This window comes from Lontra canadensis, unplaced genomic scaffold, assembly GCF_010015895.1.
Source record: "Lontra canadensis isolate GAN:19392208 unplaced genomic scaffold, GSC_riverotter_1.0 scaffold43, whole genome shotgun sequence".
Lineage (NCBI taxonomy): Eukaryota > Metazoa > Chordata > Mammalia > Carnivora > Mustelidae > Lontra > Lontra canadensis.
In genome coordinates, this window is record NW_022631037.1 from 9,837,851 (window position 1) to 9,860,853 (window position 23,003).

Consider the following 23,003-nt stretch of genomic DNA (forward strand, 5'->3'; position numbering starts at 1 on the left):
ATCCCGAGGACTGATTTTGGAAGTTTGTACCTTTGACCTCCTTTACGAAGCATTTCACCTGTCTCTCACCCCTGCCTCTAGCAGCCACCAGTTTATTCTCTGTGTTTATGAGCTTTGTATGTTTGTTTGTTTAAGATTCCACACAGAAGTGAGATCATACAGTATTTGTTTTTCTGTGTCTGAATTTACCTCCCTTAGCATAATGCCCTCAAGTTCCATTCATGTTGTCACAGACGGAAAACTACCATTCTTTTTCATGCCTAAATAATATTCCTTTGTATTTATAAACCACATTTCCCTTACACATTCATTTATTGATGGGCACTTAAGTTGTTTCCATGTCTTGGCTACTGTATGTAATGCTATAGTGAACATGGAGGTGCCTATATCTTTTCAAGTTAATGTTTTTGTTTTCTCCAGATAAATATTCAGAAGTGGAATTGCTGTATTGTGTGGTAGTTCTAGTCTTAATTTTTTTTTAAAAAGTCATCTCTGTGCCCAGTGTGGGGCTTGAACTCATGACCCTGAAATCAAGAGTCGCATGCTCTACCAACTAAATGAGCCAGGCGCCACTATTTTTTATTTATTAGGAGCCTCCGTACTGTTTTCCATAATGGCTGCTCCAGTTTACATTCCCACTATCAGTACATAGCGTTTGCTTTTCTCCACATCCTTGCCTTCTTGTCTTTTTGATAATAGCAGTTCTGACAGGTGTGAGATGATACCTCATTGTGGTTTTGATTTGCATTTCCCTGATGATGAGTGATGTTGAGCATCTTTACATATACCTTTTGGCGGTCTGTATCTTGTTTGGAAAAATATTCAGATCCTTTGCCCATTTTTTAATCTGTTTGTTTGTTTTTGCTATTGAGTTGCATGTATATCTTGCTGTATTTTAATTGACGATTTCATTTTTTTAAAAATACCTTTTTTCGGGACACCGGGTGGCTCAGCGGGTTAAGCCTCTGCCTTCAGTCCAGGTCATGATCTCAGGGTCGAGCCCCACATCAGGCTCTCTGCTTGGCAGGGAGCCTGCTTCTCTCTCTCTCTCTCTGTCTGCTTCTCTGCCTACTTGTGATCTCTCTCTCTGTGTCAAATAAATAAATAAAATCTTAAAAATATATATATCTTTTTTAGATTTATTTATTTATTTCAGAGTGAGAAAGAGGGAAGGAGGGAGAGAGGGAGAGCACACGCAGGGTGAGCAGTGGAGAGGGGAGGGGCAAAGGGAGAGGGAGATCAATGTGGGGCTCGATCCCAGGACCCCGAGATCATGACCTGAGCCGAAATTCAGAGTCAGCCTCTTAACTGACTGAGCCACCCAGGTACTCAGAAAAACCTTTGTTTTTTAGAAGTTTTAAGAAGCCATTGTCATGTAACCTTCCAAACTGTTGACTTAAACCTCAGTTCAGGTTTACACGAGCTTTACTTGTCTACTTCCGTATTCACTTTCCCTGAAAGACTCACACATGAGTACACATACACACGCACAAACATACTAACATGTACCTGAAGTAGTGTATCTCTTCTGAGCTCCCATAGTATCTTGTTTATTTTTTCTAATTGCCACTTGACTTTCTGCTTTTTTTTCAAATAAGAATAACAGAATTAACTTGGACATGATTTCAAAGAGGAAGGATGTACCAGCATTGCTTGCCCATGGCTCAGTGGTTCTGTGAGCTCACTTTTGATGAGACTTACCAATGTGTCTTTCTCTCTCCCCTCTCTAATTACTAGGTGACCAATGGCCAAGGGGAAAATAAGATGAAAAATCTACCTGTGCCCGTCTATCTCAGACCTCTAGATGAGAAAGATACATCAATGAAGGTAAATTAATTTTGAAGTTAAAGGAAATATTTCTTAAACTCTGGATGGATTTTCTTTCTGAAACCAGAAAAGTTGAAATTCTGCTTTTGTGGGTGAGGTTATTGTTTATTTTATAATTTTAAACTGGGATACTTTGAATATTAAAGACCTGTATTCACGGGGCACCTGTCTGACTCAGTAGAACGTTCACCTCTTTATTTCCGGGTCTTGAGTTTGAGCTCCACACTGGGGAGAGTTTACTTGAAAGAAAGGAACAACAACAACAAAAAGACCTATATTCATAATCATTAAATTTTTAAAGAAATGTGAAAAGTTCTAAATGTTTTTAGAAAGAAAATGACTTACTTACCCCCCCGACCCCCCGCCTTTTTTCAAACCCAAAAAGCTGTGGTGTGCTGTTGGAGTCAATTTATCAGGTGGGAAGACCAGAGATGGTGGTTCTGTTGTTGGAGCAAGTGTATTTTACAAGGATGTTGCTGGCTTGGATACAGAAGGCAGTAAACAGCGAAGTGCATCCCAGAGTAGCTTAGACAAGTTAGACCAGGAACTCAAGGTAAGTGTATGCACTAATGTTTGACCTCCTGGTTGTAGCTTTTTGGTTCAAAACTTAACTTCTGGTCCAGCTTCTAATTGGGATTACTATGCAGGTTCCTTACACTCTCTTTTAGATCCATTTTACTGAGGTGTATTTTACATATGATAAGGTATATACACTTGAAATGGGTACAGTTCGAAGAGTTTTGACAAACGTATATACCCGTTTAAGAACCATCGAAATCAAGATACAGAACATTTTTATCATTAACCTGCTTCAACTGCTATTTTTTACTTTACTATTTAATATTGAAAGATGGTTGTATTTTTAACCTCCTCATATAATCTGAAAACAAATGCAGAACAGTAGCACCCTTTACTGTCATAGCATAGCTGTATGAATATGTACACATACATACCATTTTAAACATCCATTTTCTTACTCTGTACACATAGGAACAGCAGAAGGAGTTAAAAAATCAAGAAGAATTATCCAGTCTAGTCTGGATCTGTACCAGCACTCATTCAGCTACAAAAGTTATCATTATTGATGCTGTTCAACCAGGCAACATCCTAGACAGTTTCACTGTTTGCAACTCTCATGTTCTGTGTATAGCAAGTGTACCAGGTAAGAGGAAGCCATGTCCCTCTTTTCCTACCATCTACACCTTTTTACTGACAGGAACTGACTTGTTGCTGGAGGTACAGTTATGCGCTGCTCTCATGGAGTTTATGTTCTAGCTGGGGAGGACCAAAAACAGACTGGAAGTAAATGACTAAATAAGATTTTCAAATATTATGAAGAGAATAAAACAGTGGTAACACGAGAGGATGCCTGGTGGACAAAGAGCAAGGGACTATTTAGATTGATGAGAAAGAGAAGGCTTCTGAAGTTATGGATTGAATATTACATAATGTTAAAACATTGGTTTAAAATGGGTGCTCACGATATGTCTACACAGTGGAATATTAGTTAGTCATAAGAAGGAATGTAATTCTGTTACATGCTACAACATAGATTAATTTTGGAAGCATGCTAAGCAAAGTAACCCAGACACACAAGGACAGATGTTTATGATTCCATTTATATGAGCCATCTAGACTAGGCAGATTCATGAAGACAGAGGTAGATTAGAGATTAATAGGAATAGGGGCGGGGGAGGCTCGGGGAACAGGGTTAATGAGGACACATTTTCTCCGAGGTGTGCTGGAAAAATTTCAGACATAAATCGTTGTGGTTGCATGGCATTGTGTAAATAAATAATGCCACTGGCTTGTACACTTAAACATGTTGAAATGGCAAATTTGATGTTACGTATGTATATTTTACTGCAACAAAATATTTTAATGTGCTATGAATAAGAACAGCCTTCTGAATAAAGGAAACAAGAAATTTATCTTTATATGGTAAATGCTAAGTTTTTCAATGTATTACTAATATCTTAAGACACTGTGTACACCTAGGGCGATGAGCTTTTAATAGTGGTGGAAGTCCATATTGCAAATAGTATACTTGATAATTAACAAAAATTATTTTTACTGACTCGTCGGATATTAGATTTCCTTGTTTTTAACCTCAGGTGGCTGCTGAGGAACTCAGTAAGAACAGAAGTGTCACTTCTGACATTTTCATGTTTAGTTATGCTTGCAGTAATAGAAGTATTACCTTAATTTTTGAAGTTGCTTTCTCATTTTGTGAAGGTTAATTTAAATAAAATCTAAAGTTACCATGCTCGTGGTGTATTTAAGTAGTTGTCCCATCTGCACGCTCTTATTTCAAACCTTACTTACTTAGCTATTAGAAAAAGGTTTATCTTGTTTTTCAGGAGCAAGAGAAACAGACTACCCTGCGGGAGAAGAGCTTTCAGAATCTGGACAGGTAGACAAAGCGTCTTTATGTGGCAGCATGACCAGCAATAGCTCAGCAGAGACGGACAGCCTGTTGGGGGGCATCACAGTGGTTGGTTGTTCTACAGAAGGTGTGACAGCAGCTGCCACTTCCCCTAGCACTAACGGTGCTTCTCCAGTGATGGAAAAACCACCAGGTATCACTCTCCTCTTTCATGTCATCAGTATGGAGTCAGAGCCTATCCCAAAGGCCTCATTACAGACTCCTACTCGATTTAGATCTTCAAGTAATGAGGGTGAAAAGCTCAAAAGAAGACACTGTAATACTGTTGTAATGCCTATTAAAACAAGAATTCTGTGTTTCGGGGCACCCGGGTGGCTCAGTTTTAGGCGTCTGCCTTCGGCTCGGGTCATGATCCCAGGGTCCTGGGATCAAGCCCCACGTTGGGCTCCCTGCTCGTCAGGAAGCCTGCTTCTCCCTCTCCCACTCCCCCTGCTTGTGTTCCCTCTCTCGCTGTTTCTCTCTGTCAAATGAGTAAAATCTTTAAAAACAAAAACAAACCCAAGAATTCTGTATTTCATGGCATAGGGTGGAGGAGGATGGGGTAGGTGGAGTGGAATTCTGTAGCGGTGGTTTGTGTGGGGAAAAGCTCAAACTCAGAGTAGTTAGCATGTTTCATTTATTTTGTAGAAAAGGAAGCAGAAAATAGTGAGGTTGATGAAAACGTCCCGACAGCAGAAGAGGCAACGGAAGCCACAGAAGGCAATGCAGGGTCAACTGAAGACACCGTGGACATCTCCCAGCCCGGCGTGTACACGGAACACGTCTTCACAGATCCTCTGGGAGTTCAAATCCCGGAAGACCTCTCGCCGGTGTATCAGTCAAGGTATGTAGATGGGTCAGCAACTTAGGAAACCAGGAAAGTGCTCACAGGAAAGGAACAAAATCCTCTCAAGCAGCCACAGTATTTGCACTAGGTCTCCATCTCTCCTTCCACTGCATCTGCTCTGGATTCCCCTCCACTCCGCTCCCCTTACATTCTCTATTCCTTCTAACTTAAAAACAAAACAAGGTGAGAAAAACACACGAAGAAACCCTTGCCTATAGGTTCAGTAGTCAAAATCTTCCTGTCCTTTTCTCCTCTGATATGATTTGTTTTTGCATTCCCATTCCAACTGTAACCGTGCCATTTTCCTCCCCAGCCCTCCTTTCACTCCAACCCCAGTTAGCTGTGAAATTCACAGTCTAGATTTCCCGTGTGGGTTTGGATGACTTTTTAAAATTTTGTTTTCTGGCAAATAGCTCTTCCTTAAAGCAATAGGAAATCTAGGCCCATTTAATGAATTCATTATTTTCTGCCTCCTCTAGGCCTTTATAGAAAGCTGATAGAGATCTGTCTAAATGTGATTCTTTTTTTAATTTAATATTCCTCCTCTTGTTTATAGAGCGATGTTTGTGTCTATTAACATTTGTCAGTATAAAAATAAAGTCATCTTGGGTGCCCGGGTGGCTCAGTCGGTTAAGTATCTGCCTTCAGCTCAGGTCATGATCCCAGGGTCCCAAGTCAGACTCTCTACTCAGCGGGGAGCCTGCTTTTCCTTCTTTCTGTTTGCAACTCCCCCTGCTTATGCTCTCTCTCTCTCTCTGTGTGTCAAATAATAAAAAGAATCTCAAAAAAAAAAAAAAAAGTCCTCTTTTTAGGAATAACAAGTTTTTCTCTCTTGAATTTCATAGCCCACTTACCTTTTTCTAAAAATGTTCTGACAATCCAAAGAAGGAAGGTCTTAGGAGAGAATATGAGTGTGTTTTAGCACAATAATTTATTTTAGAAAAAAAATTTTTTTTAAGATTTTATTTAAGAGAGAGAGCAAAAGAGAGCATGAGCTGAGGGACAGGCAGACTCCCCACTGAACAGGGAGCCTGATGCGGGGTTTGAGACATGACTTAAGGCAAAGGCAGACTCTTCACCTAGTGAACCACTCAGGCACCCCTAGAAAGTTCTTTATACTCATTCTCTGTGTGTGTGTGTGTGTGTGTGTGTGTGTGTATTTTGTCTTATAGCAAACCATGCCTTCCTCTTTTCCCTAAGAAAAAAAATTTAAAAATTCAAAATAACCCTAAGGGAGAACCGTAATTATAAGTCTGGATGTTAACTGCTGTATTACGATGTCTTAACTCCCTTGTCTGCACCTTGGTTCTCTTTAGTATGTTAATGTTACTTCTGGTATAGCTGTTGAAATATTTATGATAAGCATTTAAATTTGGTTTTTCTGGAATGCTGGTGTTTTTTTTTTTTTTTTCAAACTGTTAATCTAAAACTAAAATGTGGAAATGTTCAGTCCTTAAAAACTGCAGCTAAGCATACTCAGATGCTTTCCTTTTCCCCACCTTGCTAGTAATGACTTGGATGCATATAAAGATCAGTTATCAGTATTGCCAAATGAACAAGACCTGGTGAGAGAAGAAGCTCAGAAGATGAGTAGCCTTTTACCAACTATGTGGCTTGGAGCTCAAAATGGCTGGTAGGTGCCAACTCTTAATACCAGCTTTTGGAATCAAGATAAATAAGTAAAATGTGGTGCATAGGCATACAACAAAAAGTGCATATTAAAGCAGAGAACTTTATGTAGTTAGAAATTTTGAGATGATAGTCTAATTACCTCATAAACTGGACTTGCATTGTTTATGAGTGCTAAATCATATAGTTCTTTGTCACAGAATATTCCCTTTATGTAATATTCTTGGAAGAAGAGGTAAATAAAACTTGAAAATCTGGGTGATCCAGAAATAGGAGATCCTGAACAGCCCAGAGATAGAATTATGGGTGCACAGTAGGCTTATATAGGCTAGAGTGTATTCAGGAAATACCAATGATTAATCTGTTTGGCTGCAAGAAGGCCCAGTTCATTCTGAACGTAACTGCGAAACACACTAGGGAGACCAGACAGATCCCAGTCTGAAAGCCTAGGAGATGATGACGAACATTATGTGGTTTGTTCACATTCTAGTACGATGAGGCGTCTCCGAAAACTGTGCTTCTGCACAGGTTAAGTAAGGTCACTAGTGCATCTTTTCCTTAGGAGTCAATACTACAGAGTGGAGGGTCAACCAGCTTTTTCTCTGGAGCATCAGATAAGAAATGTATGGGGCTCTGTGGCCATATGAGCTCTCGCAGCTTCTCAGCTCTGGCGTGCTGGCACAGATAGCCACTGTGCGGGCAGCACGCACGTAGCGGAGCGCAGCTGGGCTCCTAGAACACTGTGTGGATGCTGAAAGCCTCAGACGTCCACAGATACTCTTGCTTTTAAAAATGTGAAGATCATTTTTGTCTCGCACACTATATGGAGACAGATTTGGCCTGCGGGCCATAGCTTGCCACTTTCTGATGTAAGCTAGTGTGTCATCAGACAGTTACAGTTTGGTGTAGTAGAAGAGTAAGGTCATTTTTTAAAACGGATTTTAGCCAAGGATTCCGAAGTCTGTGGGAACCTGAAACGGACTGTGCATTAGTCTAGTTCTGACTTTGCCCTCTTCTGTGTTTCCTTTTGCGTAAGCAGCTTATTTCTTTGCGTTCGACTCTCATTGTTGTTATTTCCTAAGATTTTTGTGTTACTCTTCTTACCTCCTAAGGGAACTTTGTGGTCATTATTAGATATAAGCAACAACTTGCTGTTCTCTGTGCCTTACCAGTCTCGATTTTGTTCTTGCAGTTTGTATGTGCACTCATCTGTAGCCCAGTGGAGGAAATGTCTCCATTCTATTAAACTTAAAGATTCGATTCTCAGTATTGTGTAAGTTTTATTTTAGAAATTCTTCCTTTCAAAAATATGTATTTCGGTATAAGCTATCTTTTTTAAGACTGTTAAAGCTTACATGTGCTTCATGATTAAGTCAGTATCCAGATTTTTCTTTCCCACTTGTGGAATCAGAGAAGCTGAATGAGATTGAAACTCTTACTTACTACAAAGTAAAATAATTCCTGTTTAGAGCTTTAAGTCTAACTTGTCAGGTTGATTCCTCACCAACTTGTCAGGTGAGTTCTATAGTACTCTGGGGAGAGAACCAATGAATACCTATTAATTTGTTTGTTTGAGGGTAGTCTTTAGAATTGGTGAGTTGTGGACTGGGGCATTGATTCACTAGTCCTTTCCTGTATGTCTCTATCAAAAACTCCAAAGTCCACAGAGCTGACTGTTAGTTCCATTTAAGGCACCTGTCTCGGGTCTGTGGCCCTTCTGTGACAAGAGCAGTTTGGGGCTGGAAAGTGAAATAAGAAAGTCACTGCACAGGCTTTTTGTTTAGTTCAGCTGACATTTTCATAGCAAGACTTTCTCAAGAAGAGTGTGTTCTGGGGCGCCATGCTGGGTCAGTATAGAGTATGTGACTCCTCATCTTGGGGTCGTGACTTTGAGCCCCACACTGGGCATAGAGATGACTTAAAAAAATATATATTCTTTAGGTTCCGGTATATCTGGAATATCATGGATTGGCCCTCTGAGGGCCTCTGAACTAGTTCAGTAGCATGTGGTCCCTCCCGCATTCTCAGATGGAGAGTCCTGAAATCCCTTTTCCTGTTTGCAGACACGTGAAAGGAATTGTGTTAGTGGCCCTGGCTGATGGCACCCTTGCAATCTTTCACAGAGGAGTTGGTGAGTTGTTATGAATATATGATGTGCCCAATTTGTTGCTTTGGAAAATCATTTTCTAGCAGATTGGCCTGTGTTTTAAAGAAACGATACCTAATAAGAGAAGAAATAAAGCTTTAGGGTGCCTGGGTGGCTCAGTTGGTTAAGCAACTGCCTTCGGCTCAGGTGCTGATCCCAGAGTCCCAGGATTGAGTCCCGTATTGGGCTCCCGACTCCACGGGGAGTCTGCTTTTTCCTCTGACCTTCTCCCCTCTCATGCTCTCTCTCACTGTCTCTCTCTCAAATAAATAAATAAAATCTTAAAAAAAAAGAGAGAATAAAGGTTTAAACTGAACACTAACAGTATATGACTTCAGTAGATAGTGAGTGCACGTGTTTATCGTTTCAGGATACTTTGGCATAATGTGAGATGGGGGCACTTGTTTCTCATTCATACACTTCTTCAGTTAGGAGACATTTAATGAGAGGGAAGGTTGGCATTTTTGTTGTTCAGTATTTTTTTTTTAAAGATTTTATTTATTTATTTGACAGATAGTAGGCAGAGAGGCGGGCAGAGAGCCCAATGTGGGGCTCGGTCCCAGGACCCTGAGATCATGACCTGAGCCAAAGGCAGAGGCTTAACCCACTGAGCCACCCAGGCGCCCTTGTTGCTCAACATTTTTAAGATAATTTGCATCCACTTATATTGGAAAAGTTTTTTAAAAAGTTTTTAATTGGATATGGTTTAGTCATTTTCGTGTCCTATTATTTTTATTCTTCTTCTTTAAAACCAGTGTATTTATCATCTGCAGATGGGAGGGGTGGTCAAGGTCCGAAAACGTTCCTTGAGTTAAAAGGGAACTAGAGAAGTGAGCATATGACACTTCCTAACTCCTTGGTACATGTATCAAAATGATCATTCATTTCCTACCTGCTAGATTGCTAGAGCAGGAAAATATTCCATAAGCATAGATAAGCATAAGCTAAAAATCCAAATTTTTAGCAAGTCTCCTATGTTTTTGGGCTTGGAGAAATAAAGAGTAGATGATGACTAGGTGTCTTGGCAACTAACTGGTACCTAGAGATTGCTGCTTAATGACTTGATATCATCAGAGGTAGGGGGCTCTCTTTTGCCTTGTTTAGACCCTTTGTGGACTCTCTGAGCTTAATCCTCACAGCAATTTATGAAGAAGGTTCTTTTGTCATCCTCATTTTATAGATGAAGAAAGAAACTGGAGGCACAGGTTTTCGGTCACTTCGTGGTCAGTCAGCTAATAAGTACAAAAGCCTAGAAAAAATGTGGTAATAAATGTTTTGGGGGACACCTGGGTGGCTCAGTGGGTTAAAGCCTCTGCCTTCGGCTCGGGTCGTGATCCCAGGGTCCTGGGATAGAGCCCCGAGTCGGGTTCTCTGCTCAGCGGGGAGCCTGCTTCCTCCTCTCTCTCTGCCTGCCTCTCTGCCTACTTGTGATCTCTGTCAAATAAATAAATAAAATCTTTAAAATAAAATAAATGTTTTGGCAAGCTGAACCCAAAATTACATTGAAGAACAGACAAAAGACCTAATAAGTATAAATGTAAAGTTCTGCATTGGGGCTCAGAAGAGTAAAAAGGGGGCAACATGTCTGAAGAATGAGAAGTATCTAAAGGTCGACCCCAAACTTAATACAAGTTACTGAACACCTTCAGCCTCCTAGAACCCTGTGTCCAGAACAGGACTGGTGATCAGCCTGTTCCACTGCGGTAGACTGACAGCATGCTAAACCAACAGACGAAGTGGAGTTAGGATGAAGGGTCTGCAAACTGTAATACATACAGAGCACATCCCAAGAGTGCTTCATTTTGAAAGGAGAAAACATAGGGCAGTAACGAAGTGGGACTGAGTTCTTCTGTGCCCATTGCACAAAGCTACAGACTGATGGGCGATGATATTCTAGATTCAACTAGTTAGGTGTGGGGAGTATTTTTTGGACAGTTACAGCTTTTGTAAAATGGAACAGCCGCTTTGTGAGGCAGTACGTTTTCTTTCACTGAAATTGTTCAAGCAGACTCTACAAAAGCAAGCTTTCAGTGGCTGATTCCCATTTGTATTTCTGCCATCGGAGGTTATTGGGTGTGTAATTCCTGAACTGTTAGTATTATTAGCAATGTGTTGTCCTTCACATTTACAATATAAATCAAAATGCAAGTGAGAAAGAGAAAGATTATCCAGAAAATAATACTAAATCCATTCTGATTCTTAAACTGTTATTACAAACGGATAACTGGTATCTGATTTATCACATCACTGCGAGTGAATGTGGAGATCCAGGCCACGGGTGGCTCATGGGACATCTTCCCCAACTGTGCAGTAAGTAGACAAAAGGAGAGAATTCAGTCTCCGCAAAGAAAAGATAAACTATGCAGTATTTTGCAGTGATCACCTATAATTGTATTAATGCACCCAAATACAATGTTTCTTATGTTAAAATTGAGTGAAAGGTGATATGCATTAACTAATAATTTACTTCTTATTTTAAAGATGGGCAGTGGGATTTGTCCAACTATCACCTGTTAGACCTTGGGCGGCCTCACCATTCTGTCCGGTGTATGGCTGTGGTACACGACAAAGTCTGGTGTGGCTATAGGAACAAAGTCTATGTGGTTCAGCCAAAGGCTATGAAAATAGAGGTAAGTTATATGCTTGCTTTAGTTACTGAATTTGCCTTTTCTGAAGACTATAGTTATATTTAACTTCTTTAGAAACTGTTTTCTGAGTCTAAAGGGCACATCAGTGATGGATTGGATGACAGCTTTTTTTTTTTTTTAAGATTTTTAAATTTATTTTTTGGAGAGAGAGAGAGATAGCTGGGGGGAGGATCAGAGGGAGAGAAAGAAGCAGATTCCCCGCTGAGCAGAGCGCCCAATATGGGGCTCCATCCCCAAGATCCTGGGATCGTGACCTGAGCCGAAGGCTTAACCGACTGAGCCACCCAGGTGCCCCTGGATGACAGTTTTCTGTGTTACTTCACTTCTCTTGCCACTTTTGACTATGGTGGGAAATGGGTTTTTTTGTTTGTTTATTTTTTGTTTTTGTTTTTTTTAAGGAAGGAGGATTCACACATGAATGTTTAAATGTGTGTCTGAATATCCATAGATGTAACACGTGTATTATTGGGATTCTTGGTTTTTGATATGTGTACTTAAGCGTGGGTTTTGTGGGAGCAGGTTTCCCCTGTTTCTGTCACTCCACATGGATCCAGGAAAATCCATACCTGTGTCAGAGACTGAGAAATAAGATTGCAATTGCCAACTTGTTTTAAAAATAAAAACCTCTTAGCATTGCTCTCTTAAAAGTTTTGCCGCAATATACAAATTCATTCTAATTGTTAAAGAAAAAGGGCAGGAAAAATTTAAGGTAAAAGTCCTTATCCCTTTTTTCCAAATCTAGTTCCTGCATGCAGAGATACACACACACAGAGCAGTGTAGATTCCTTTTTGTTTAATTTTAAATAGGCTTTTACTTCATGCATTGCTCTGCAGCAATACAAAATCCCGAGATCAAATTTAGGCTTTTTGTTGAACACTGTTACAGAGTCTGGATATGCCAGTGCTACTTGGGTAAGTTGATACCTGCACAGTGCCCACGTCTAGCGTCCTGAAGCTCTTTGTTCGGCGTATTGTTCTGCAGTCTGGGATAAAAGCATTTGTGTATGTCAGAGGCATCCTATTTAGTAAATAGTATTTACGCGCCTCTTCTAATACATGGTCTGCCAGATTGCTGTGTAAATTAGCACAGTTTTTAAACATGAACTCCTGTTTAATCAAAATAACATTGTGATCGAACAATCTTTCCTAGAAATCGTTTGACGCGCACCCCAGGAAGGAGAGCCAGGTGCGGCAGCTTGCATGGGTGGGTGACGGTGTGTGGGTCTCCATTCGTTTGGATTCCACACTTCGTCTCTATCATGCACACACTTACCAGCACCTACAGGATGTGGACATTGAGCCTTATGTAAGCAAAATGTTAGGTAAGCTTCCAAAGCATTCTATCTATGTCCGTTGAAGAAAATGTTTTATTTTTAAATGGTCTCAAATGCTAGGTAGAACGAATGAATAAGTTGCCTCAGGACTGGTGAGCTCTTATCACTCAAAGTGTCAGGCAGATGCTCCATGTACCCTGTGGCTCCTGACAGGAATTTGGGATCATTTTTGACTCCTCTCTTATTCCACACACTTAATCCATCACTGGGAGCTGTCAAGTCTGTCTCCAAAAATATCTTAAATCAGTTACTTCTTTATCTCTACCGTTATCCCTGTAGGCCAGGCCACCATCCTTACCCCTCTAGATAACCGTGAAGCTCTTAACCGGTCTCTGTGTTTCCACTGCAGTCTGTTTGCTGCATAGTAACCAATGTGCCAATACCACCGTGACATACTTACGTAACACTAGCCACTTTTAGAATATTCCTACCTTAGGTGAGGTGACGTTTTGTGACAACACCAGAAGAACTGGTCCAGGGACCTGTACCACTCTCCTCACTCACTCTGGTCTGCTCACACTGACTTGAGCTCACCAGGTTCCTTCCCTCTTCAGGCTCCTCATATGTGTTATATCCTCTGCCAGAGAAGTTCTTCTTGGTCCCTTTTTACTTGGTTTTCCCACTGAAACTTACATGTCACCTGGAGAACAGACCTTGCCTGATTTCCCAATTTGATAAAGGTCCTCTCATGCTTTCTCTTCATGGGATTATTATTGTGGTTGCATCAGTATTACTTGATTCTAGTTTGTTGTCTTTCTTGCCCCAAAGACCAGAAGACCCACAAAGAGCTGGGACCATCTCTGGCGTGTTCCATCCTATATCCTTAGTCCCTAATCTAGCACTCTGAGTATTAGGAATGTCATAAATGCAAACTAATTTTAGGAATATACTTTTCTTTAAAAACTTTATTTTAGAGAGAGAGAGAGAGCGTGCACAAGCAGGGAGGGGTTAGATGAGGAGGCAGAAAGAGAAAGAATCTAACGCAGACTCTACACTGAGCACAAAGCCCATTGGGGGCTCGATCCCAGGACTGCAAGATCATTACCTCAGACAAAACCAGGAGTCCGGCTCTTAACCAACTGAGCCACCTAGGCCCCCCAATTTCAGGAGTATATTTTGACCATAGGTTAAAGATCTCTAGCTTAGACTGAATGGTAGTTAAGGCTTCTAACGCTGTTTGTGATCATATTCTCAGTTCTTGTAAGTAGAACTTGTGAGTAACTAAATGTTATTTGTCTTAGACATATGATTATCTGTTTAAGAATTTTCCTTTCAAGTCTCAGAAAATAAAATCAGTTGTAAAAATTCCCTTCAAATATAAAAAGTGCATCTGTTCTCCCTAAATTACATGCCTGTGATAACCTAAAATTTCAAAACTGCTCTAGAATCAAAATGTGTAAATAAGACTGTAAGTTCCATTAAAGATTGTTTTTATCTATGCAAATAAATGTAAGGCAAAGTGGAACTCTTTCGGCTTTTAAAAACAAAGGACCTTGGGTTTTCCAATCTGGCAAACTCTGTTTTTGTTTTGTTTTGTTTTGGGTTTGGTTTGGTTTGGCAGCTCCTTAATTAAATCTTGTGTCAGACCTCTTGATTAACAGTATTTTCTTTCTGAATGATAATGTAATGTTAGCCACTTGTAGAATTTTCTTTTTCCATTAACAGTGAGTTATCAGACAGGTGATAAAGCCCAATGAAAGTTGGCTTTGGTGTGCACCTTCAGGAAACATCCAGCTAGCTCTGGTCACATTTCTTCTGTCTTGTATTAATCTAGCCATTCTAAGGGATTTGGAGCTTAAGACATCATCTGTTCTAGTTTCTCAATAAAAATGTTTCCCACCCACTGTACAGGTACTGGAAAACTGGGCTTCTCTTTTGTGAGGATCACAGCTCTTATGGTGTCTTGCAATCGTTTGTGGGTGGGGACAGGAAACGGAGTCATCATCTCCATCCCACTGACAGAAAGTAAGTATATTTTTAGCTGACTGTCACAGTGCAGACAGAAGAGTTGCAGGGTGTAGTTGTGTCCAGAATTCAGTCAAAGGGAATGATTTTGGTATTGGCAAATCTGTGGTAATCCAGGAACTCAAACTGATGACAAAGACCTAACTGTTGTTCCTTCATTACTTCTACAAAACGTATACATTGTAGCGAATTAATAGTGTCTGTTGGGACCAACCTTTATAACTAAAAATGTTCCATTGTGGGAGGCTTTTCTTCATAATTCAGGGATCACAGTCCTATTTCATTATTTAAATAAAGGCTGAAGTCTGGCTTTCTTAAGGGTTAGTACATCAACGTCCAGAAACAGGGCCTAGAATCATTCTGGTTCTTCACATCCCTCTGGCAGTTACTATAGGATATTCCACTTGGCTTATTTGAGGTTTTGAAAATGTGGGGAAGGTCTCTTAGGTTAGCAAGTGCTTGTGATGCTGGAGACAAGCCGTCTCTCCTGTATGTGAAAAGGATGTGAACAAAATGTACATTGTATGTTTTTATATTATGTTTCATTATTATTTTTGTGAACAAAGTGTACATTGTATGTTTTTCATGTTATGTTCCATTACATTGATTATTCATCAAATAAGCATTTTTGTGTTACAGAATTCATGGGCCGGGAATGGTTTGAAAACAAGTGCCATAAGTCCAGAAAATAAGTTGATAATTAGATAAAATAATTCTGAGGAATTGCCTGCCTTTCTTCAGGGAGAAGGGGAGATGCTTGGAAGGTGGTCTGTCTGGAGCCTTTGAAGAACCCAAGTTTTTAATCCCAGCTGTCTTTTGTGCAATTACTTATAAATCTGCATGAGTTCATCTCCCTTCTTTATAAAAGAGAATTCCATTTTAGCATAGCTATTTGAACCCGATTTCTTTATTTTTATTTTTATTTTTTTAAAGATGTTATTTATTCATTTGACAGACAGAGATCACAAGTAGGCAGAGAGGAAGGGAAGCAGGTTACCTGCTGAGCAGAGAGCCCGACACAAGGCTCGATCCCAGGACCCTGAGATCATGACCTGAGCCGAAGGCAGAGGCCTTAACCCGCTGAGCCACCCAGGCACCCCTGAACCCGATTCCTAAAGAAAAGGGGGAAATATTTGCATTTAGGAAATGCTCCCTGTTAAGTTCTTATTCTCTGAAATCGCTTTATAATTAAGAAAAGCAAAATCACAGTGAATCAAATAGTCCGTTTTGAGCAGAGATGGTCTACAGAAGCTTTGGTAAGAACTTTCCATGTTACTTGGTATCACACCAAGTTGGATTCTGTTACTGTAGTGAAGAGCTTAGAGCGCCAAGCTAGCAGATAGAAGAGAAGCCTCAAGAGTGGAGGCTCATGGTAGTGCTCGTCCCCCCTGCCATGCACCTCTCCATGTCCCTTTCCTCCTCTCTCACTGTAGCCGTAATCCTCCACCAGGGACGCTTACTGGGGCTGAGGGGTAAGTGCAGATCCTGAACCCAGCTCTTCTTCCTGGCTTCTCATGGCCACCAGGAGGCTGTCCTCCAGCTCTAGATGCCCTCTTGAATGTTCCTCAGTGCCATCCTCTCACAATCACTGCATCGCAGCAGGCGTTCTCTGTTGGTTTTATTTTTTAACATTTGTCCCACGGCCACCAAACTACTGCTCAGCAGCTTCATGTATTTATCATCTTTCGTTGCAGCTGAACTTTCTTCCAGACTTTGTTTTCCTTCCAGTAAAAACACGACGCATCTCTCAAAACTGTCATTAATCTCCATTGTTTACTCTTATTACCAACCATGTTTCTTTCATTCACTTACTGGCCCATGGAATGGGGATGTTTTGTGAGTCTGGTTCTGCAGTAATGCAGCAAGCCCTCAGTCCGGTGCAGATAAAAGCTGCTCTGTTGGAGTGGCCGCATCCTCTGAAACACAGCTTCTTACCACCCGCTCAAGGGCGATATTCTTACCACAGGGGAGAAAAATCAGAAGATAAAAGTTTGAAATTTTTATTTAATAATCTACCCATTTACTTCAAACTGTATAACTGGTTAGTTTTCTAAAATGGGGATTTAAAAAATGAGTAAAAATAAAGCAGATATACCTAAGATTCAAACCTGGTTTTTTAAAACTAAGTTTGTTTTTGTTTTAAGTAATAGATGTGTTTAAAAAGTAAGTGTAGTTATTGCTAGACTGGCAAAATCCCCTGCTCCATTTACTGAGGTACTTAAAAATAACTAGCATGCTATGTCACCTTTTTTTTTTTTCCTAGCTTTGTCTTGAGTTGGCATTGCTGCCATTGTTTTCACCTCAACTGGCTGTAGCTTTTAGATACTTTCATAAGGATTAACCAGTAACATCCTACATCATTGCTGCTTCCAGTGGGAAAATGTTTGGTGTTTGGTTTTTCTGTTGCAGCGAATAAAACCTCAGGAGCACCAGGAAATCGTCCCGGCAGTGTAATCCGCGTGTATGGTGATGAAAACAGCGATAAAGTGACTCCGGGGACATTTATACCCTATTGTTCGATGGCACATGCACAGCTTTGCTTCCATGGGCACCGGGATGCTGTGAAATTCTTTGTGGCAGTCCCAGGTGAGTTAGATTATTCTCGCAAGAGGTTGCATGTAACTGTCTCTCCTCTATCCCTTGGTTCCACTGCCTGGTCTAATGCTAAGAACTGGCATTACAAATAATTCCAGTATAATATATGAAAAGTTATAATGGAGGCATAGATAAAGCACTATAGGGATATTTGAATGAAATTGTTTTGGAATCTCTCTTCTCTCCCCGAAAACAAACTTGCCGATTTTTATTTAAGAGACTTGCTCCCTTTTGAAAAGCGGGGGTACTATTTTGTCACCACAGAATATCAGAAACACTCATGGCCCAATAAAGGAGATGGTAGACAGAAGCCCCTCTCGTCAAGGTCATATACAGGAAGAGAAGGGACCGAGGTCTGGTGCCTTTCTTAGTGTTGTGGCAAAGGGCAGCAGACGGGGAGTCCCCGCCTCGCCACTTGCCTAATTATCTTGAGCAAGTCACTTCATTTCTGAGACTCGTCCTCATTTCCTAAGTGGACATGACTAATCTCTGCTTTGCTGACCTCATTTTTGTGAAAATTAACGAAAGTACTCTGGAACTGTATAGCACCATCTAGATGAAAGGTGCTAGTGGTGCTGTCCAGGGAAAAACGTTTTGTCCATTAAGAATACTAAACTGATGTGACTGACCGTGTGCAAGCAGGACCCACGTTTTGAATTCTTTTCCTTCTTGAGACACAAGTTTGGGAGCTCTACAAAGTTCAACTCTGACTTCACCACACCAGCTGCATGACATTGGACATGATAGTGTTTCAGTGTGTTAGGGTCCTTCAGAGAAGCAGAACCAATAGGTATAAGAGAGAACAAGTGATTGATTTAATTTAAGGAATTGGCTCATGTGATTCTGGGGGCTGGCAAGTCTGAAATCTGCAGGGAGTCCTGCAGGCTGGAGACCCAGGAAAGAGTTGACGTTGCAGCTGGAGTCCAGAGCATTCCTTCTTCCTCAGGGGACCTTTTCCTCTGAAGGTCTTCAGCTGATTGGATGAGGCCCACCAACATTATGGAGAATCATCTGCTTTACTCATGTCCACTGATTTAAGTGTGAATTATATCTAAAAAATACCTTTACAGCAATATCCTAGACGGGAGTTTGGCCCACAGGTCTGTGCACCAGAGTCTAGTCAGGATGGCACATAAACTTAACCGTTGTCTTCATTTTCCTGAGGGTGTTCCAAAGATGAAGTGATTCAGTGTGCATAGCTGGCACATGGTACCCTAACCAGTTACTCAGTATTCTTAACAACATGGTAATGAGCTTCCTGAAATATACACCTTGTATATTTACATAGTCATTTCCTTAGGATAAATTCCTAAAAATGGAATTGCTGATAGCAGTTATCTTTTTGCTTTTGTGAAAAAAGAGTCCTAGAATCCCCTTTGAGTCTCCTTTGTATTCCTCTAATCCCAACTTGTTCCCCTTTTCCTCTCCATCTGTTACCATAGTCCTGAAACTGACAAGTATCCTGCCCATGTTTTTATATTTTTACATTTGAACAAATCTATAAACAATGTGTAGCCTTTTTTTTTGTATCTTTGAACTTAGTTATGTTTCATATATATTCTTCAACTTCTTATTTTTTTTTTAAAGATTTTATCTATTTGACAGATGGAGATCACAAGTAGGCAGAGAGACATGTGGAGAGAGAGGAAGGGAAGCAGGCTCCCTGCTGAGCAGAGAGCAGGATCCCAGGACCCTGGGATCATGACCTGAGCTGAAGGCAGAGGCTTTAACCCACTGAGCCACCCAGGCGCCCCGCTTTTTTTTTAATTTGTTAATGTTTATACCTAAAAATCTAGTTCATTTAACTATGCATATTAAAGGTTTTCAAACCATCTCATGCAAGTATTCTACCTTAGAACTTAAATTTAGAATAAGTGGCACATTTGCTAGTAATTTTATTTGAATAAGCTAAATTATAAATAAGATGTAATTTTCTTAAATATGAGAGGAATACCATGGATTCAAAATACATTTAAATATTAATTATGAATATCCAAACTCATAGGGCTTGCATTGAAGACTTTATCTCTTTTACAAATGCACATGTACCCTTTCCTCTGTCCCTCAGGTCAAAAAGATGTAGATTGTAATAGTCTGAAGCAGGCAGCGAAGATCAGCCTGGCCATACACAGATCTCATAATGGGTCTTGGACCCATTCCTGCTTTGGTACAAAATGGCTCTACTTAGATTTTCAAATTGGGTTCTTAAGACCTTTATAGATATTTTCTGATCATGTAGAGGCTTCTAGCAGCCCCAGTACTTTGGTTGTACCAGAATATATTTACCTTTTTGTTCAACTTTCTGAAAATACTCAGAGAAAACGAGTCTTCCCCACCCTAGTCTGATAAGTAACATCCACTTCTGTTCTTGCACAAACAGGTCAAGTTGTCAGCCCACAAACTGGCAGTAGTGGCACAGATCTAACAGGTGACAAGGCAGGGCCATCTACACAGGAGCCCGGCAGCCAGGCGCCCCTGAAGTCTATGCTCGTCATCAGTGGAGGAGAGGGCTACATTGACTTCCGAATGGGTAAGACATGGATTCTGGGAGCTCGGTCTCCACTGTGTCCTGTAACTTGAATTTTCACTCATAGTAAACAAGAAACTACTCTGATAATGGATTTCTAAGAGGTTTTCTTTCAATTCTTTACTTGCAAAAGGACTTCATAGTTCCTTTTTCCTTCTTTCTTTCTTTTTCAGTTTCTTTTCATACCACAATGTATTTGTTTGAAGGAGCATTCGAAAATAGCAGGGTTTGGGGTGCCCGGCTGGCTCAGAAGGCATGCAGCTCTTGACCTTGGGGTTGTGGGTTCAAGCCACCCACCCCATAGTGGGTGTAGAGATTACTTTAAAAAAAAAAAAAAGGAATAGATAAAACAGTATGATGGGGAATTAGTAACTAATAGCATGTAGAGAAAGGGGGGTGGCGGTGATCCATTTACTCAGATAAAGACTATCAGAACAGAAGAGGGAGATCTGGAGGGAGAGAGAAGAATTTGATATTGGACATCACCTTGATGAAGAACATGGAAGCTGGGAGTTGTCAAGGTGGAAGATGGCCACTGATCTTTGAGTTATAAAGATTTTATATCTCAGGGCACCTGGGTGGCTCAGATGGTTGAGTGTCTGCCTTTGGCTCAGGTCATGATCCCAGGATCCTGGGATTGAGTCCTGCATGGGGCTCCCTGCTCAGTGGGGAGTCTGCTTCTCACCCCCACCTTGCCCCGCCCTGCTTGTGCTCTCTCGCTTTCTGTCAAATAAATAAAAATAAAATCTTAAAAAAAAAATTTTATATCTCAGAAGGGAGGGATTTGGAGACCATTTGTATCCAATGGTGCTAAAAACCACAAGGTTTGATGAGCTACCCAAGGGGAGTGTGCAGGGGCTAAAAGAAGAGGTTCTAGGATAGAGAACCCTGTATTATTATTCCATTTAAGAAAAACCATTAGAGCCTATGAAAGAATCTGAGAAAGAATGGCCAGAGGGGGACCACAAAAGCAGAGACCTGACGTTTGATGTTCGGGAAAGTGTAGTGCTTTGTAAACTTTAAGAGACTCTGATGTAAATTTACTTATTTGCTGTAAATAAAGGGATCCTTGGATGTGCCTGAAATCACAACTATTCAGAAAGTTCCTAAACATAAGGGTTTAGAGAATGTAATGTAGACTGGTGACTTATACTTTATATGTTATAAGTTCTGTAAGAAAGTAGAATGAAATTTAGGGCCCTGTAAAGGACAGTGGGCCACATACATTAGTATAAATCAGAATATCTGATGCAAAAGACTTACACGTTTTTAAGGGGAGATGTTAATGTGAAGTTTAGGAATTGATTAATTCTGGTGATGTCAGCGGGAATGAAGTTACTTTAAAATATTTTAAGTAATTGACTATTGGTGTAGAATTCCTTGATAGAAAGGGACTCCAGGTAGCTGGAGTGATTAGGGCCACTTTTCCTTGGAGTGCAACATGGCAGTTAGAACCATACTGAGGACTATATTAATAAAATCTCTCTGATTTTTCCATATCCACTAGAAATTCCTTTCATTGTGGAGCCTGGTGGAAACAGCATAAAAATTGCTTAACCACGTTTGTCAGTATCTCTAGTTAATCCAGCCTGAAAAGCAGACTTGTCTTAAAGCATAGGTTAATTCTAAAAAAAAAATGCATAGGTTATTTCTAATATGTATATATGCTTTTTTAAAAAAGTGAATTTGGTCTTTTTTTATTCCATTTCCACTTCCTGTAATAGTTTAACAATGGAAAATTGATCCCAACAATCCCATGTTTTTTGGGTTTTGTTTTCGTTTTGTTTTTAATTCTAGTGTAGTTAACTTCCGGTGTTGTGAAAGTTTCAGATATACGGTAGTGACTCAGACTTCCATATGTCACCCATGCCCTTCCCAGCAGGTGCACTTTTCATCCCCTCCACCTGTTCACCACCAGTCTTCTAGTTTAGTGGTTTAATTAAGTAGGATGTTCTAAACAGCAGAACCTTCAAAACAAAACAACTCAAATACCAACAACTTTTGATCTCAGCCAACTAATTTGTCATTACCTTTGTAATTTTTTTATTTTTTTGAATGATTTTTATTTATTCATTTTGGTGGGGAGGGGCAGAGGGAGAAAGAGAATCTTAAGTAGGCTCCACGCCCAGCGTGGAGCCCAGTGTGGGGCCCAGTGTGGGGCTGGTCTCACCACCCTGAGATCTTGACCTCAGCTGAAATCAAGAGTTGGATACTTAACTGACTGAGCCACCCAGGCGCCCCTCATTGTAATTTTTTAAAATTTAAAAACCAAACTGTTTTTTACATTCTTTGATTTTGTCTTGAGTCTTTGAGAGCATGTTCTACTTCACAGTTTGACATTGCTGTGAAAGGGCCACAGGGTTAAGGAGAGTTTGGCCTACAGAGAAAAGTACCAATTTTTTTTTTTAATCAATACGTTTAATAACTGATTAGATGCAAATGACAATGACAAGAAAATTAATAAGCTAGACAAAGATAGAAGAAAATATGCAGATAAGTTTTACAAATAACTAAATATTAAAATATATAAAGGAAAAACTGAGTAATATTCATATTTTAATATGCCTAAAAAAGAATAAAAAAACAAAGACTATAAAGATTAAGAAAATATGATCAGGAATACCTAAAAGCTAAGTGACTACACACAAACAATATCCAAAACTGCTGAATTCATTTTGTAAAAAATTCTTGTCACAAAGCAGGTCTCAATAAATGTTGAAGAATTACAGAGTAGATACTCTTTTCACAGGGAAATTAATCTCTAATCATATATTTTTTAGGGTATATTCATTTTTTTAAAGAACACCCTGTGCTCATTACAACACATTCCGTCCCCAGTGTCCATCACCCAGTTACCCCATCCCCCTGCCCCCCTCCACTCTAACAACCCTCTGTTTGTTTCCTAAGATTCAGGGTCTCTTATGGTTTGTCTCCCTCTCTGGTTTTGTCTTATTTCATTTTTTCCTCTCTTCCCATATGATCCTCTGTCTTGTTTCTTAAATTTCACATATCATTGAGATAATACAATAATTGTCTTTTTCCAATCGACTTACCTCGCTT

At 40.1% G+C, this 23,003-nt stretch overlaps 1 protein-coding gene across 9 annotated transcripts in view; it reads left to right on the forward strand.

Annotated features, from left to right (window-relative positions):
- Window positions 1-23,003, forward strand: part of SPAG9 (sperm associated antigen 9) — a 138,343-nt gene that overhangs the window by 109,649 nt on the left and 5,691 nt on the right. For 5 of the 9 annotated variants that reach the window (XM_032872042.1, XM_032872043.1, XM_032872050.1 and 2 more), the window contains 14 exons: window positions 1,738-1,827; window positions 2,213-2,380; window positions 2,818-2,989; window positions 4,188-4,406; window positions 4,901-5,096; window positions 6,607-6,732; window positions 7,921-8,001; window positions 8,792-8,859; window positions 11,356-11,504; window positions 12,673-12,844; window positions 14,708-14,821; window positions 16,255-16,293; window positions 17,231-17,407; window positions 19,797-19,946. In XM_032872042.1, the coding sequence (XP_032727933.1) occupies window positions 1,738-1,827; window positions 2,213-2,380; window positions 2,818-2,989; window positions 4,188-4,406; window positions 4,901-5,096; window positions 6,607-6,732; window positions 7,921-8,001; window positions 8,792-8,859; window positions 11,356-11,504; window positions 12,673-12,844; window positions 14,708-14,821; window positions 16,255-16,293; window positions 17,231-17,407; window positions 19,797-19,946 (1,921 nt within the window). The remainder of the gene's footprint in view (window positions 1-1,737; window positions 1,828-2,212; window positions 2,381-2,817; window positions 2,990-4,187; window positions 4,407-4,900; window positions 5,097-6,606; window positions 6,733-7,920; window positions 8,002-8,791; window positions 8,860-11,355; window positions 11,505-12,672; window positions 12,845-14,707; window positions 14,822-16,254; window positions 16,294-17,230; window positions 17,408-19,796; window positions 19,947-23,003) is intronic. The other 4 variants (XM_032872044.1, XM_032872045.1, XM_032872048.1 and 1 more) reach the window with 1 other exon arrangement.